The sequence below is a fragment of the Anser cygnoides genome, chromosome 2 (genome assembly GCF_040182565.1).
Source record: "Anser cygnoides isolate HZ-2024a breed goose chromosome 2, Taihu_goose_T2T_genome, whole genome shotgun sequence".
Lineage (NCBI taxonomy): Eukaryota > Metazoa > Chordata > Aves > Anseriformes > Anatidae > Anser > Anser cygnoides.
In genome coordinates this window covers 163,675,965-163,691,288 of record NC_089874.1, presented here as the reverse complement: position 1 = coordinate 163,691,288, position 15,324 = coordinate 163,675,965, and the positions used below count along the sequence as shown (strand labels likewise).

At 43.1% G+C, this 15,324-nt stretch overlaps 1 protein-coding gene across 50 annotated transcripts in view; it reads right to left on the bottom strand.

Annotated features, from left to right (window-relative positions):
* Nucleotides 1–779: 779 nt before the first annotated feature.
* The window catches only part of SCRIB (scribble planar cell polarity protein), a 121,192-nt gene continuing 106,647 nt past the window's right edge, over nucleotides 780–15,324 (bottom strand). For 44 of the 50 annotated variants that reach the window (XM_066990950.1, XM_066990952.1, XM_066990934.1 and 41 more), the window contains 6 exons: nucleotides 13,250–13,414; nucleotides 12,420–12,559; nucleotides 11,980–12,017; nucleotides 11,047–11,121; nucleotides 8,457–8,508; nucleotides 780–3,118 (listed from right to left, as the gene is read on the bottom strand). In XM_066990950.1, the coding sequence (XP_066847051.1) occupies nucleotides 2,958–3,118; nucleotides 8,457–8,508; nucleotides 11,047–11,121; nucleotides 11,980–12,017; nucleotides 12,420–12,559; nucleotides 13,250–13,414 (631 nt within the window). In that variant the 3' untranslated portion in view covers nucleotides 780–2,957. Of the gene's footprint in view, nucleotides 3,119–8,270; nucleotides 8,306–8,456; nucleotides 8,509–11,046; nucleotides 11,122–11,979; nucleotides 12,018–12,419; nucleotides 12,560–13,249; nucleotides 13,415–15,324 lie in introns of all 50 variants that reach the window. The other 6 variants (XM_066990951.1, XM_066990984.1, XM_066990944.1 and 3 more) reach the window with 5 other exon arrangements.

Below are 15,324 nucleotides of genomic sequence, written 5' to 3'. Positions count from 1 at the left end.
CTTTAAGCAACTGGGAGTTTGCTCTCCTAAAATTCAAGATCTTACCTCAGGATTGTGGATTCCACAAGGGCATGATCACTGCAGGTCCAGTAATGCTTCTCTTCTGGTTGTGCTGTCTATCACCTGCATTAAAAAATATCCTCGGTGCACTCCAAGAGTCTCCTGGACTGTTTAATCTTGCTGTGCCGCTTCTCCAGTAAATATCAGGGTGGTTGAAGCCCCCTAGCTGGATCAGGCCTGTGAGCATGAAGCTCCTTTGTTTGCTTGGCCCCCAGTTTTTAGCCATAAGCCCTCAATGTGTTCATCACTGTTTTTAAAGAGGTCCCCCCTCTGCTCCCCCTCTTCCTTGCCCGTCCCTTCTGAACAGTTTATAGCCACTGACTGCAGCACTCCAGTCGTGCTTTATCCCACCAAGCTGCAGTGACACCAATTAGATCATAGCTTTCTAGCTGCACAGTGGCTTCCAACTCCTCCTGTTTGTTACCCGTGCTACATGTACTGGCATAAAGACACTTAAGTTGGGCTATCGTCTGTGTCACTTTTTTAGGTGAACATACCCTAATTCCTTTTAGGCATTTCACAGGTGTTTGTTTCCCTGTTGATTCCCAATATACCAGCAGCCCCTTGCTGTTCTCTATTACTCAAAACTTCATCCCCTTTCAGGAAACTAGAAGCAGGAAAATTACCAGCATGATTGCTGGATTATACGTTTGCTAATCATCAGAAAGAAAGTGTTGGTATAGAAATTGCAGACTTCACACAGGGCAAACCACATTAACTAAAGGTTCTAAAATGTAAAGTAAACTTTATTATCCTTGAACCACAAAATAGATTTCTTTGGTTGTACAAATTTCACTAGTTACAGTCTTGATGCGCTAATTTTCCCTCAGAGTCTCTCAGGAGAGAAGGGGAGAGAACCCAGAACCTGGCACCAGGTACCACAAAGGGAAAGAAAAAAATCACGTTAGTCACCAAAACCAATCCAGGATTGTTTCCAAAATTGCTCTTGTTAAAAAGCATATGCTAAAATTAGATTTTAAAAAGGAAAAGCTCAAATTGCTGATGATGGAAGCAGCTATAGCTGCAGCTTGAGATTATCTGAGTTCCCCCTTCAGAGACCTGTAAAATTAAAACATGAAGTCAGTTAAAAATGATCCACTGGATTTTGGCATGAAGGGAGAGTTTCAACTATAAAAAGAATGCATCCAGTCATTCAGCAAATATACAAGCAGAAGTGCCTGCCACTCCCAAGCCCCATCCAGCCACTGAGAGGCTTAAGATACAACTCTGGTCTTACTGATGGACTGGTTCACCAGAGAGCACCATTGTACCTGGGTAGACAGATCAGACTACTGTCAAGTTCAGATGTCTTTCTCTCTATTGGAGGCATTAACAAAAACAAACCAAAACAAACAAACAAAACCCAAACAGACAAAAACAACCAAAAAAAATCACAAAAAAAGAAAAGGGATGTTTTACTTCAGTAGTGGGCAGCAGAGCAGCAGAGACTGATTTCAGAGCAATAAGCGGTGTCAGTCTCCTCCACAAATGCAGAGCTCACTTGATACAGACTGTTCACGGCCCTTTCATGGAAACCAGGAATCACACCCCTGCTCCTTTTTCATTTTTATTTTTTCCTCCTGCATGTATTTGCCCTGTTCTACATGGGCAGGGGCCTGAAGACAACAAGCTGGCAGAAAGCAGAACTGTGTAGTTATTGCAAGGCATAGGCCAGATCCATCTCACTTCATTGTGCTCCCTGCCTAGCAGGCACTCCTTGAGAGTCCCACACTGAGCACCCCTCACGATATCACATTTCATTTCACAGCTAGCGGGCAACACAATGGAGTCACTTACTAGTATCCTCCTATCTGTAAGACCCTATTACTCCTAACTTGACCCCAGCAATGCCATTTCCTACCCTTCCCCATTTCCTGAATCCTAACCCACTACCTTATCTGCTGTTTACACCTCCTACCTCTGCCACCGTATCCTAACCCCCAACTACTCTGCTCTCTATTGCTGTCACACATGCACACTGCTATACCCTTGCTACACCTTTTCGACTCCTTCCTCATTTCTGCCGCAGTTCACCAAATCAGACATGATGTGGACAGAAGACAGATACCTGGCCTCCTCTGACACTTAGAGCAGCATGCAGGTAGAGTGGTTCACGCTGCATGCACACAATTATGTGTATCTCTAGGTAGGTACCTGTCTCCCAGAATAGCACAAAATAGTGTCAGGAGCATTCTTCTACATGGGACAGATTGCTGCACTCACAGAGGCAAGTGAAATGGAGCTGATGCTTCCTAGAGCTGGCACAGGCTCCTGCTTGTTCAGTCGTCTTTGCTTGAGTCAGTTGTCAGTGTCAGAGGGAGGCACTTCACTGAAATTCCTTTTTTTTTCCTTTTTGCCTCCAAGCTACCTACTTCCACACACTCCCAAAAGAAAGTGAGGTGACACAGTGTGGGAGGTGGAAGGAGATGCTTCTTGGCAAAAGACTAGAAATTAAATAGGAGCAAAGGCTGGAACTTCCTTCTAATTCATACCAGAGTAGAAGCTCCCATATTAACTATTTAAAAAAATATCCAAGTTGAGGAAATAACAGCTGGAGCCCTACACACTCTTACACTCATATGTTCTCTGTCCTACCCCCTCCCTCCCCCCCAATATTTACAGGCTAACAAACTGCAGCTGCCCACTGTCCTACCCACACCTCCTCTCAATTGGCCATCTTAGTCTAGTGTTGTCCCATTTTGTTTAGGACATGCCCCAGTGCACTATTGGGTGAGAAAAGAGGGTGGTTCACAGCCTTAAAGGAAGTTAATTAACCACAACGCTCCCTGGGGTGCTCAGTTCCCATCCAGAGTCCAGGAGGCAGTGCTGTTCCTGGAGCACAGGAAGTTCAAGAGCCCTGTGTTGGGCTATTCTATCACCCAGGTGCATCAGATCATCTACGTTGGGACAGCAGTCTCCAGACTGCGCCGGCTGTGTCGGAGTTTGCGTTTGCTGCTGTACAGAGCCATTTCTTCAAGTGCTGATGCAGTAGGTGTTGATGAATCATGTGTTAGTAACGTTTCCTCTTCCTCTGGCTGCCCATCTTGCTCCTGAGGAACTGCACAAACAACAGAAGTTGAGATTTTAGGAGAAAGTGTCAGGTTAAGTATTTAGCTGATACAGTTAATGATGACAGAGGGATATACCCAGGTACTGAATTTGAGACAGTGCTGGAGTCTTTAGATGTGATATGAAGTAATACCATGCCCAGAACTTTTAGACGATCTGTACCTAAAGTACTGACTATTGTGGAGTCTGGGAAGAAAGTCACACACCTCAGGTGATATCTGCCCCTAACACCCGGGATTCACTGAAAACAGTATGGAAGCACCAAGCTTTAGGAAAAAATCAAGTACACTGAAGAGACTGAGGCGTATGTTAGTGCTCTAAGCATTTTGCTAGTTTCAAAAGAGTATCAAGCCCTGAAGAGCAGTATGAGCACCAGGATGGTATGCAGTAGCTACTGAGAGAGGTGAGCATTTTGGCCTTGGTTAATGCTGAAGTTGCATGACTAAAGCCCTTTCTGTGAATTTAGACTTCAACTTGGGTCCCCCACCAAAATAACTCACCAGAAAAGATATTCTGGCAGGACTGACCCTCAGTTAACTTGGTCTCAGGCCTTTCAGGATGTATTCCGCATCTGAAGTACACTGCTGTTAAGTGGCTCCTTACTCTCCTGAAAAGAACTGGCGCAGCTTACCCCATGTACTTTTACATACACCTGGAACATAAGCCCCTTGTGATAATATTGCTTGAGCATCTACTGTGAGATACTTGTGTAAAAAGGAAAAAAGTTTCATGAAGCCCCAGAATTTTTCCTTCAAGTACAAACTGGCTCCTGGGAAGCCTGCCTGAAGTCATTGAATTTAATAGAGAACCTCAAATACAGAAGTCTATGAAGGTATATCAGATCAAAGGTGCACAGTCTGCTGATGCGGAGCTGTACCTGGTAGGCCACCCTCTGCTCTAGAGCCATGTGCCAAGATGTAATGTCCCCTTAGTTACACTACCCACATAGGAATATTTGTTATAATCCAGAAGCCTTCCTGAACTAATAACTGTAGCATCAACCTGTTGTTTGAAAAGGCCTCAGAACCAAGTGAACATAGGTGACAAAACTGGTATCTTGAAAGGATTCTGGGATTGACAAATAGATTATTGACTTCCGAACAAAGCAAGCTGGCATAAAACAAAAGCATTGACAGACATGCAGATAAATTCAAACTGGGGAGAGGAATCAACGTGTCTCAGAGGGAATTCATTGCTCTTAGACCACTAAAATTTCTCAAAGGAGTCATCAAACATGCAAATAAGTATGATCTCAACACAGTGTACCGGACTTTTCAAAAAAATATTTTAATCTTCAGCTAAAGCTCTTAATGAAAATAAGCTGCCATAGGATAAGACGACACATCCTTTAGTGTATAAATAGATAAAGCATTGAAAAATTGTAGGAAAAAATTACCTGGCATCACAAAATGGAGTAGCTATCTATAGCAGGGTCAGGTTTTGGTAACTAATGAGGAGTAGAAGTGATTATGACTGCATTGAGAAAAATTGCTGATTATTCCAAGCTGTGTATCAGAGTAGTCAAATGAAACTCAGCTACAAAAAGTGTATTAGGATTTTACAGAGTTGACTGGGCAATAACATGGAAGGTGAAAATTACTGCAAATGTGTGTAGATTCAAGAAAGAAGCAAACACCTCTGAAATTAAAGGCCTCTGGCTTATAAAATGTAACACCACAGTTTGTTGTAGCCTGGAGCAGTATTCTGGAAAGAATTGTGTTAGGCTTCTTTTATGTTCTTTTCTTGGCATTCCCAGTAGCTCGTGTCAGACTATCCCAAACCTTGTGCTGACATAGTACGTCTACTTTTACACTGTTGGATGAAGCTTAAGCTCAAAAAAAGTAGTATAATACTGATCAAATGCAACATCCTTAAATTGAAATCATGGTTCTGCATCAATTCTATAGTCATTAGGAGAAGCTTTCTGAAAACAATGCAATTCTCAGGAACACAGTTTCACTTTTGATTATTAGATATCAGAAAAGATGGGAGAACATTAGGATTCATTAGAGAAACATTAGAGAAAACATTCTGCTACTGCATAACTCTTTATATACCTGCATTTGCAATAGTGCATAGTGAGGGAACTCAATACCACAAAGTGTCAAAAAAGACAGAATAAGTAGTTTAGAAAGGCTAGATAATTTTTAGAGGATTATTCCACTGATAATCCAGACACAATATCTGGCTCAAGACATCCATAATTAATAGGTCATTGAAGAAAATTGAGAAGATTCATGCAAGCAAGCTCATTTTCTCTGATTGTTACTGTCTTTCTCTAATTTACATAATCATTTATAGCCAAAGATACTGACATATTCTGAACCAGTACAGCCTCCCTTATGTCCTTCCTATCCTGACAGAAGTCAGAAAACAATGGAAAGGAACACATGCATTGCAACTTGTATGAATTTAGAGATTACAGTTTTGTGAAATTTTGACATTTTTGTGGTAAAGAATCTGTAAAAAAGAAGTTTGGAAAGCAAAAGGGTGGATGCAGTTCCTGGGACCAGAGAGGTGGCTGTAGAGGCTCGATGAGGCTAAACTAACATACAAGAAGAAGGTGAAGGGATCATCTTTGTTTCCTATATGTATATGAGCTGCTGAGCAGTGTCCTAGACCAAACTAGTAATACAAGTAGTGATTAGACAAGCGTAGGACAAGAAGCTATCTTTCCCATGTAAGTTGCTGTAAACATTAGACATAAAAAAGACCATGTGGAGAAAAATAACTTCTTAAATATCATAAATTGGTGTTCAGTAATAAGAGCAATAGAAAGTTAAAATGAACGTATTTCTGAAACCTAACGGTCATAAGATTGGAAAGCAAAAGCCACTGGCTGTAAGTGATTTGGAAAAGCTGTATCATAAAGCAAGAACATAGCATGGTCCCACCCTAAAAGTGCTAGTATATAGTTCATTATCTTCATGGCCTCTTAACAGCATTGGATTTAATGTTTTTAAACGCATTTAAAAGATGATGGTGGGGGACTGCTGCAGACATGAAGTCAGACCCAAGAATGGAAAGGACTGTTTCTTAGAGCCCATCTGCAATGAGCAGAAAGAAAATCACAGAATGGTTGAGACTGGAAGGGACCTCTGGAAATCATCTGGGCCAACCCCCTACCAAGCAGGTTCACCTAAGACACGCTGCACAGGATGGCATCCAGGCGGATTTTGAATGTCTCCAGAGAAGGAGACTCCACAACCTCTTTGGGCAACCTGTTCCAGTGCTCTGTTCACCCTTACAATAAAGAAATGTTTCCTCATATTCAGCTGGAACTTCCTGTGTTTCAGTTTGTGCCTGTTCCCTCTTGTCCTGTTGCTAGGCACCACTGAAAAGAGTGAAATGTTGTTTTGAAAGATGTAAAGAAGAGGAATATGCTAATGCTTTCCTGCAGTCAGCAGTAAGATTTCTTGGAGTTTCTATTATATTGATTTTCTAGCATAAAGGTTAGGAATTGCTTATGAGTTTACAATATGGTCAAACAGCCATAAAAATTCCATGATCAACGAAAATTGTGATTATAACCCCAATGCATGCAGAGGAGTACACAGAAGAGGTGTCGCTAAATGTAGCAATTAGACATGACTAAAGATGTATTAAATACATACCCCTTTAATTTTTGGTAATAGTTTTTTCCTTCCTTTTCCCATTACAGTAAAGAAAAATACAAATAAAAATCACTCCAATTATCACGAATTTTCTCAGTTAAATATTTTATTCCAAATATTGTCTCCACATATTCTAAGAAAAATATCTGAAAAGAGGCAAACGCAGGACCAGCAGGAGGCTGGAACTGTTGCTGAAAAGGAGAGGTTTTTGAGTCCCAAAACAAATGATAATATTTGCCCAAAAATCAATGTATGCTTCATGAATTTATTTATTTTTTTTAAATCTATACGCTGACTGGAATATTGCATTTCCTGGAAGAACGAGATGGGAAAAAAATGGAAACAAAGAAACAAACAAAAATTTGAGAGCTTTCATAGAGTCATTCAGGTTGGAAAAGACATCTAAGATCATCTAGTCTAACCTTTGACCCATACCAAGAAAGTCCAGCTGCATCTTCAGCTGCTATCCTTCCAAATCGATTTTGGAAAACCTGCATCCTTTTTGGTGTATATCACAGCTTCATACAATGGTAACTTAAGGATTAAATAAGAATTAAAGACTGGCTCAAAAAAAACCCGAAACAATCAAACAGAAACCTCTTAATAGAGCACCACCATCTTTTCTCTATGGCCTCTATTCTCTATGAGGATGCAACAGACCAATGACAGGCAATAGTGAAGTCTGAAACCATTGTGCAATTGCTGATTATTTCTTGATCCTTCTGTGACCTGTCTTATGCAGGTTATGGAGACTACGCGAATGGACCACCTCAAAAGAAAAAAACAGGGTTGGGAAGTATACACAGGCATGAGAAATAGATACTGTTCTCAGGAAAGTACGTTTTTGTTGAACATCTCTACAGCAGAACCTCCTTTGGAAATGGTCTGTACGTTAATCAGCAATCTGGAGTGCAGCCTTTACCAAGAGAGATTTGCAAAGACAAAATTGAGAGCTGAACTGTTTCTTGTGTAAAATAAAAGAAAAATAAATAGCTGTGGAATAGGCAGAAGAAACCCAGCATCAACTGTTGAATGAAACAAAAATACTATTAAGGATGAGGCAGGCCCTGCTGAGCTCCACACTACTACTTGAGCCACCTGAAAAGATGTGGAAGATAGTCTGAGCGTGTCTGTTATAGTTGGGAACAGAAAGACGTACTGTAGCTAGCACAGTCCGAAGAGTCAAAGCTTTAATTAGCGTTTATTTAGGTGACCATGCACAAAGATTCACAAGGTGACCTGAAGAGTCACCTGGCTACATCCAAATGCTCTCAAATCCTAAACCAGGATGACTTTAGTTGTTGCTGCTGGCAGTGAGATTCTTTGCTTTAGCAGAATAAGCACAAGGAAGACTGTGAACAATGGACATTATCCACTGCCAGCAGGTGCCAGAGGCCAAAGCTTCCCACCCATGTTCTACTATCATTTGTTACTCCAGAACACAAAACAGGAAGGAGATTAGGCATGCTTGTAACACACAGTTCTCAACAAATTAGCCATCACTGAAGTGCAATGCAGATATCCTACCCAAAACTGAATGTAGCAAGTTTCAAGGTTTCATTCTAGAATGGACAAAAAAAAAAAAAAGTCATTGCTTCAAGCAGCAAGAAGTTGAAGTCCTCAGGGATTCCATAAGCAGGCAAAGGTGAACTCTAGAACTGTGATGGGACACAAGCAGTAGTACAAAGAAGAATCCTCTGGCCATCAGCTTACCTGAGTTATTTCTGTCATCTATGTATCTGAGGTCATCAGCTGCATCGGGTGACTGGAAAAGAGCAGAAGACAGAAGCATCCACCTCTGTAACAGCAGTGCCAGGTAATTCCCCACCTCCAGCCTTCCAACACACTACAGAGAACTTTTTGCCCTCAAAGGCTCTGGTGATAAAGCAGCCAGGGCATGACCCTCAGTGAATTCACATGTTTACCCCCCAACTCCCCAACATGGGGGTTGGACCCGATGATCTCTCGAGGTCCCTTCCAACCCCTACAATTGTGTGTGTGATTACACATTAACCTTTTGAGCTGAAGTCAACCAGCCCAGTGTCTGAATTGTGAGATTAGAGGCATGTCAGCGCACCACATTACTCTCCCATTACTTTGCAGGGGTAGGGAGGAGGGGATAGAAAGTGACAGGAAAGGCAAAAAGCATAAAGACAATTTAAAAGGAGTAGAAGCATGGGAGGGGAGCAATGACATAAGACAGCTAAAATGGCTAAATGATAGCTATGACAGAAAAATGGCTAAATGATAGCTATGAAACTGTACCAGTTCCTGCTAACATTAAAGACTTCACAAAATGAAGCCTGTTCCAACAACCAACCAGAGCTGTCTGTAGTTCACCAGGTCAGAGTGACAACACAATGAAAAAACAACTTTGCTCATGGTCATAAACTTGAGGTGGCTTGAAAATCAGCACTACTCTGGACACTGGCATAAATGTCCCAAGTACTGCTTACTTCACTCAAGTAGAAAATTTGATCTAGCTGTGTATAGGACTTCAAGGACAGAAAGATCAAAGTACTCTGTAAAAGTACTGTTTGCATCAAAAATGGCTGCTTTTATTACTTTTAGTATTCTTTCTAAGTTTGTACACAATACTTACACTGAGCTCAACACTTCCGAGCTATACAAATGTTTCAGAAGAGCTTAGTATTCCACAGGTTTAATAATGACAAATTTCTGAAACTTTTGGCCACCATTGATCAAAATCTTCTTTTAGGAGTCTTCTTGTTCAGCTCAAGAACACAAGTAGAAACTCAGTTGTAGTAGGATAAAGAATGATGGCTCTATTCACTTCTATGGAAAGCATTAAGGAAGTTTCACAGCTGTGAGAAATACTCTCATTTACGTATAAATTTTGCCTATTTTATGCAATCAGTGAAATTGGTGAGGGTAGGAAAGAGTGGGAGATGATCTCAGTTCATTGAGTGACTTAGAAATAAAGTGAATGCAAGGTAGAAATCATGTTCTTCGTGAACAGCAGAGAGCAGAACATAGGGAGCTGTGTTGACTTTGGCATGTGTTGCTGAGGAACACAGTGCAGCCAAATAGCATTGTGCTGATCCAAAGTGACTGACAGTTGCGTGACTATGGCCAGGAAGAAATGCAGCCTTGTAATTAACTGCACTGCTGTGAGAGGTCCAGAGGAACTGCCTGATCACTTGGAGGTGTAGCCTTATCACTTAGAGGTAACTTCTCAGCTGCATAAAGACACAGTGCTGCACTATGACCTCAGCAGAGGCTCGGGGAAACTCAGGTAGCACAGGGCTGCCAGTGGGGCTTGAGTTGCCACTCCCACTCTCTACTCACTTACTTGGTACAAAACCTGGACAAGTGTGCACCACAACAGGGAAGGGATTCTTAGAGAAAAAGATCAGTGACTACGAAGGGCTGGGCAATACAACCAGCAAAAGCCGTCAGCCAAGAATATGAATCAAATGTTTAACTGCCTGAGACTCCTCAAACTGGAACTCTGCTAAAGTCAGCCTGGCATTGGGAAAAAGACCTCTTGGGACCTGGAACATTTGTGTCATGGCAGCAGGTTAAAGCCTAACATGCCAGTATTTGCTAGCTCCCCACGCAAACTACAATGTAAATGCAGGTATCTGCCTCGTTGTCTTTTCATAAAGCTAAAACAAAAAAATAATTACAGATGTATAATATCTGCTCAAATCATCTGTCACGTGCAATCAGTTAATGACTAAATCAGACAAATGCAAAAACAGGCAGCTCACATGAACGACAAAGCAGCTTAAATGACATGAGTTTGTTTCCCCCCTCAAGGAACCTTGCCAAGGTGCTCATGCCCCAGACTTGGTGTCCTCTTACCACTATTACTTCATAATTAATCTACAGCAGCGTTACAGCATAAGACAATTGTCAACAGCTGCTTCTTGGGCAGGATGCTGGATACATTCCAGTTTGAAGTTAACATTAACTCCAATTTGCAACTTGTTGGCAATTATTTCTATAGTTTTTTCTTCCCTTTTAGTTCTCATCTTTCACTTAATATTTCATGATCAGTTAAAGTGAAGATGCAGTTACTTTGTATTTGCAAAGGCTTTGACACTAGTTTTAAAACTGTCTGGAGCAACTTTTTAACAACTTGACTGAAGTCTCCAATAACCTCTCAATTATACAACATGGTCAGTCGTCATTGCCCCATACACAGCGACTCTGAAGAGGACTTCCTCAAGTCATTCAGCCTCTCTACTGAAGGTCATCACTTCAAGTGCCGGCAATTCTATCACATCAAACCCTAACCCATCCAATAGATGGCAGAAATTCAGCATGCAGTTTATACCTGGATTTCGTAAACAGGTTTGGAGGAAGGAATAGCAGCAAATTCCCGGTAGTCAAACTTCTTTTCAGACATGGACTAGAAGGAACAGCAAATGAGAAGAAACAGAGAAGAGAGTAAGGAGAGAGAAATGGATGGAGAGAGAGCAGCACAGTGAGTGATCTACGCAGAGTTGGAAGCAGAGCGTCATTCTCAGTTATGGACAACAGTGTCTAGATACAGCCTCTGAAAAAAAAGGCAACTCATGGACACAGTCTTTCATCTATTCTGGTGTGAAGACAGGTGCTCCAAGTTGCAGAGAAAGCATATGCTCTAGTAAACTGCACATACAAAACAGGGTTCTTATGTAACCTAGTGTGTGTGGGAAAATCAGTGGCAAGATTCCTGGTAGTTCTAGCACGGCTGATATTTCAATTTGGAGTTATCTGTATTGTGTGACCTTAGGCAAAGCTAGGTCCTCTTTCTGTGCAGCTGCTCCCACCATTCTGTGGTCTTACTGATTTTGACAGTTCTTTGCAACAATGTCCTGTTGCATTTATACAGTGCTTAGAAAAAGTAAGATGTTGATTTCAGTTAAAGTTCTCAGTATTGTGCTATTGAAGAGACAAGGGGGCAAAGTCTCTAAAGTAAAAGGCTTTCTGAACATGGAAATGGCGTAAAAGAACCAAGAAAGGGATGAAATAGTAAAACAGAGAAATGGAAAACAGATGCTACAGAGTAGCTGTAACAAAGGGGGATGCCTCTAGCAATCAGTATGACAGAGTTCCATCCACAGTGCCCTCCTCTTCACAGTTCTGTACATCACGCAGCCAGATTCGGATTAAATGTTTAAATAGGGATCCCATTGTCCAGATGCACTATTCATACCCAAGGTGAGTAACTGAGAAACCCCAGGATTACAGGTGAGAGAACAGAAGCAAGCAGAATATGTCATACCAGCCTTCCCGGTGAAGTGACGTTCCTGGGACTGCAATCTGCAAAAGATAACACAAAAACATTATTCAGTGAATGCCTGTATTATATGCAAAACATACACACACAAACCCACACATTCCACTTAGCAGTATTTAAGTGTGATAAAAGACTAGACTCAGGGAAGGCACCGCAATCTCAGAAAAAATGCCTCTCTCCTTTTTAGTCATGATGCTCCTTTCAGTTCTGCTCTGGTTCCCTGGAACCGTAACTCAAATGTATTGGTCTCTCAAGTTTTCTACGTGTCAGGATTATCTCCTATGCTGAGAAGTGTCATGTGCTTAGAAGGCACTTCCAACCTCAGCTGAACGAAGAAACTGCTTTCAGCAAGTCTGTTTTCAAATAAGTTAATCTACAGAAGCATTAACTTTTTTTCCTCAGAGATACAGATAGCTGTACAGTACCTTCCAGTGGTGTTGGTGATGGGGTAGGAACAGGTGAAGGTGACTCTGCCAGCTGCTCCAGAGTGCTGCGTTTTTTCCCCTCCTTGGACTTGGCAATGACCATTTGGGCTTTAAGAGCATCCTGTTCAAGGGATTTCATCCTGTCTCAGAAAGGAGGAGGGAGGGAGAAAAAGACATCAGATACTGCCTTCTCTGTAAAAGATAATGCCCTCTTCTGTGCCCAGCAACTGGACCACAGTCAGTAAGCTGAGTGCAGAAAGGCAGATTAGGCACTTTTGGTTCCCTGAGGCAGACAGATTTTCAAAGCAGGAGAGGAGAACAGCTTGGTTTGCTCTCATCAGACTGCTGTCCTGAAACACGCATGCTGTCATGTGTGTTGAAGAGACAGAGCTTGGAGCCAAGCATCAACCCAATGAGATGCTGCAGGCCTTCTCAGAGGTGCCATATAGGAAGGAGAGCAACCCAAATTAGGGAACAAGGAGGGGAATGGCCAGGACTCAGATAAATAGGGTTTGTTTCACTCTCCTCTTTGCTCTCAGCGTGCTGCATCTTAACCCTCTTATGCCATTAGGAGATTATGAAATACCTAAGAAAAAGTAGGTTCAGCCCTCAGAAATGTCTGCTCCCACCCAGCCACACAGACCCAGCATCCCCCCTTCATTCTCATTAACTGTTAATAGTCTGTGGGACCTTAGGGAAATGGATACCAGCAACTGCTAAAAATCTTCTCCCTACCCCTAGCAGGCTACAGCTTGGAGCACTGCATTAGGATGTGGGGACACAGACAGGACAGTTGAGCATGCAGCCAGCAGGGTTGGGGCTGTGCACACCTGGATTGGCTTCCTGACCCAGGGATTCTTGAGGCGTGACTCTGCACTGGACTAGACATCTGAGCTGGCCTGGCCCCGGGAGCAGGTGCCCACTGTCGGGACTGGTACAGCTTCCTGGCCAGATCCTGCTCGTACTGTTTAATACTGTCTTCAAGAGTTGAGGATCTGAGGAGGAGGAAGAGGAGGAGGAGGAGGAAGAAGAGAAGGAGGAGGAAAAGGAAGAGGAGATGATGGTGATGAACATTACAGCGGACAAGCACAGGGAAAGAAAGAAGCAGATACATGAACATACCCTGGCAAGGGGAAGTGTGAGTCTGATAATAGGCATAGCCTTGATTAAAACAGGCTCCTATATATCTGATCCTGCCCAACACCAACTGCTGTAGAAGAAGCAGCAACCTCCAGAGGGCAGTCTGGGATGATGTACCCAGAAGTGTTAGCCTTCAGAGCCTAAGTAGGTGGGCCCTCATGTGCTGGGAGGAAAGGACTAGAAACACTCAGCAGACCAGTGGAAATGCCCAGCAGGTAGTTTCAAAGAAGTGTGTGCATGTATGAAGCAGACTGAGGGCATACAGGACATGAGTGTGTGTATGTGCATGCACATTTGATCGCCTCAGTGTACATTGGCATACATATATCTGACCACCTTTAGCATGCACCTTTGACCATGATAAAATGGGATCATGGAATCACAGAATATCCCCAGTTGGAAGGAACACATGACAGTCATTGAGCCCAGCTCCTGACTCCATACAGGGCAACCTAAGAGTTAAACTATATCTCTAAGAATGTTGTCCAAATGCTTCTTGAACACCACTAACAGGCTTGGGACCATGATCATGTCTCTGGGGAGCCTGTTCCAGTGCCCAACCACCCTCTCAGTGAAGAAGCTTTCCCTAACACCCAGCCTGACCCTCCCCTGTCCCAGCTCCATGCTGTTCCCTCGGGTCCTGTCGCTGTCACCAGAGAGCAGAGCTCAGCGCCTGCCCCTCCGCTCCCCTCGTGAGGGAGCTGCAGGCCGCCATGAGGCCTCCCTTCAGTCTCCTCTTCTCTAGGCTGAACAAACCAAGTGACCTCAGCTGCTCCTCATACATCTTCCCCTCTAGTCCTTTAACCATCTTTGTTGCCCTCCTTTGGGCAGACTCTATTATTTTTATATCCTTCTTATATTGCAGAGCCCCAAACTGCACACACTACTCAAGGTGAGGCCACACCGATGCAAAACGGGCATGCACATTATGAAGGGTCTATTTGCCGCAGGCCCTGAAACACTTGCAATTGCAGAGATGAGTGCATCCATATGCGCACATTGGGAAACCTGCCGAGATGCATATAGGCCTTGCTGGACTGCTGTTCCCCCTCTATATGTGCCTGTACCTTCTCAGTCACACTCTTCCTATGGCACCACTGTCAGCAGTTGCATGCACTGAGAACACTTATGTAGCATGGTCCTCAGTGTGTTTCTCCCTACAGACGACAGGGGAGTGGGTGTGTGGGGGTGAGGTGAGGATGGGGGGGGGCACCACATGTCCTGTAAGGGCACTGATGACACAGGGAGAAAAAGGAAAGCCCAAGATGGTGCGAATTGATGGGGTCACAAGTGACAGCACACAGATCAGAGAACTGGAAAGAAGCAGAAGATAGAAGATTAGAAAGAAAGTAATAAAACCAGTGGCATGCACTTAAAGAAAATACAGATTAGTGAGGCTGAAGCACCATGTGCAGGACAATCCAGTCCTCCCTCCCACACAGCACATGTGGTGCTGCCTGGGGACCTCTGGAAACAAGACATGAGCCCCAGCTGCCATCATGTCATTGCACTTGCTCTAGCATTTACAGAAGATGGCTCCTAAGACCAGATCTGTGAGATCTGTGGTAGTAGGGGACAGTCCATCCTTGTCTTACCAAAAGGAGCTCAATATGGTAACTGACTGATTCCTGCTGATGCCAATAAAAGCAAGGACTTAACGCTACCCAAAGAATCAGCCAGACACTTCTCTTGAGAGCTGAATAAAAAACTACACCTTGCTATCAGAAGCAAAGTGAAGCTGAGAAGCTGGTCTGCATAACTTCGA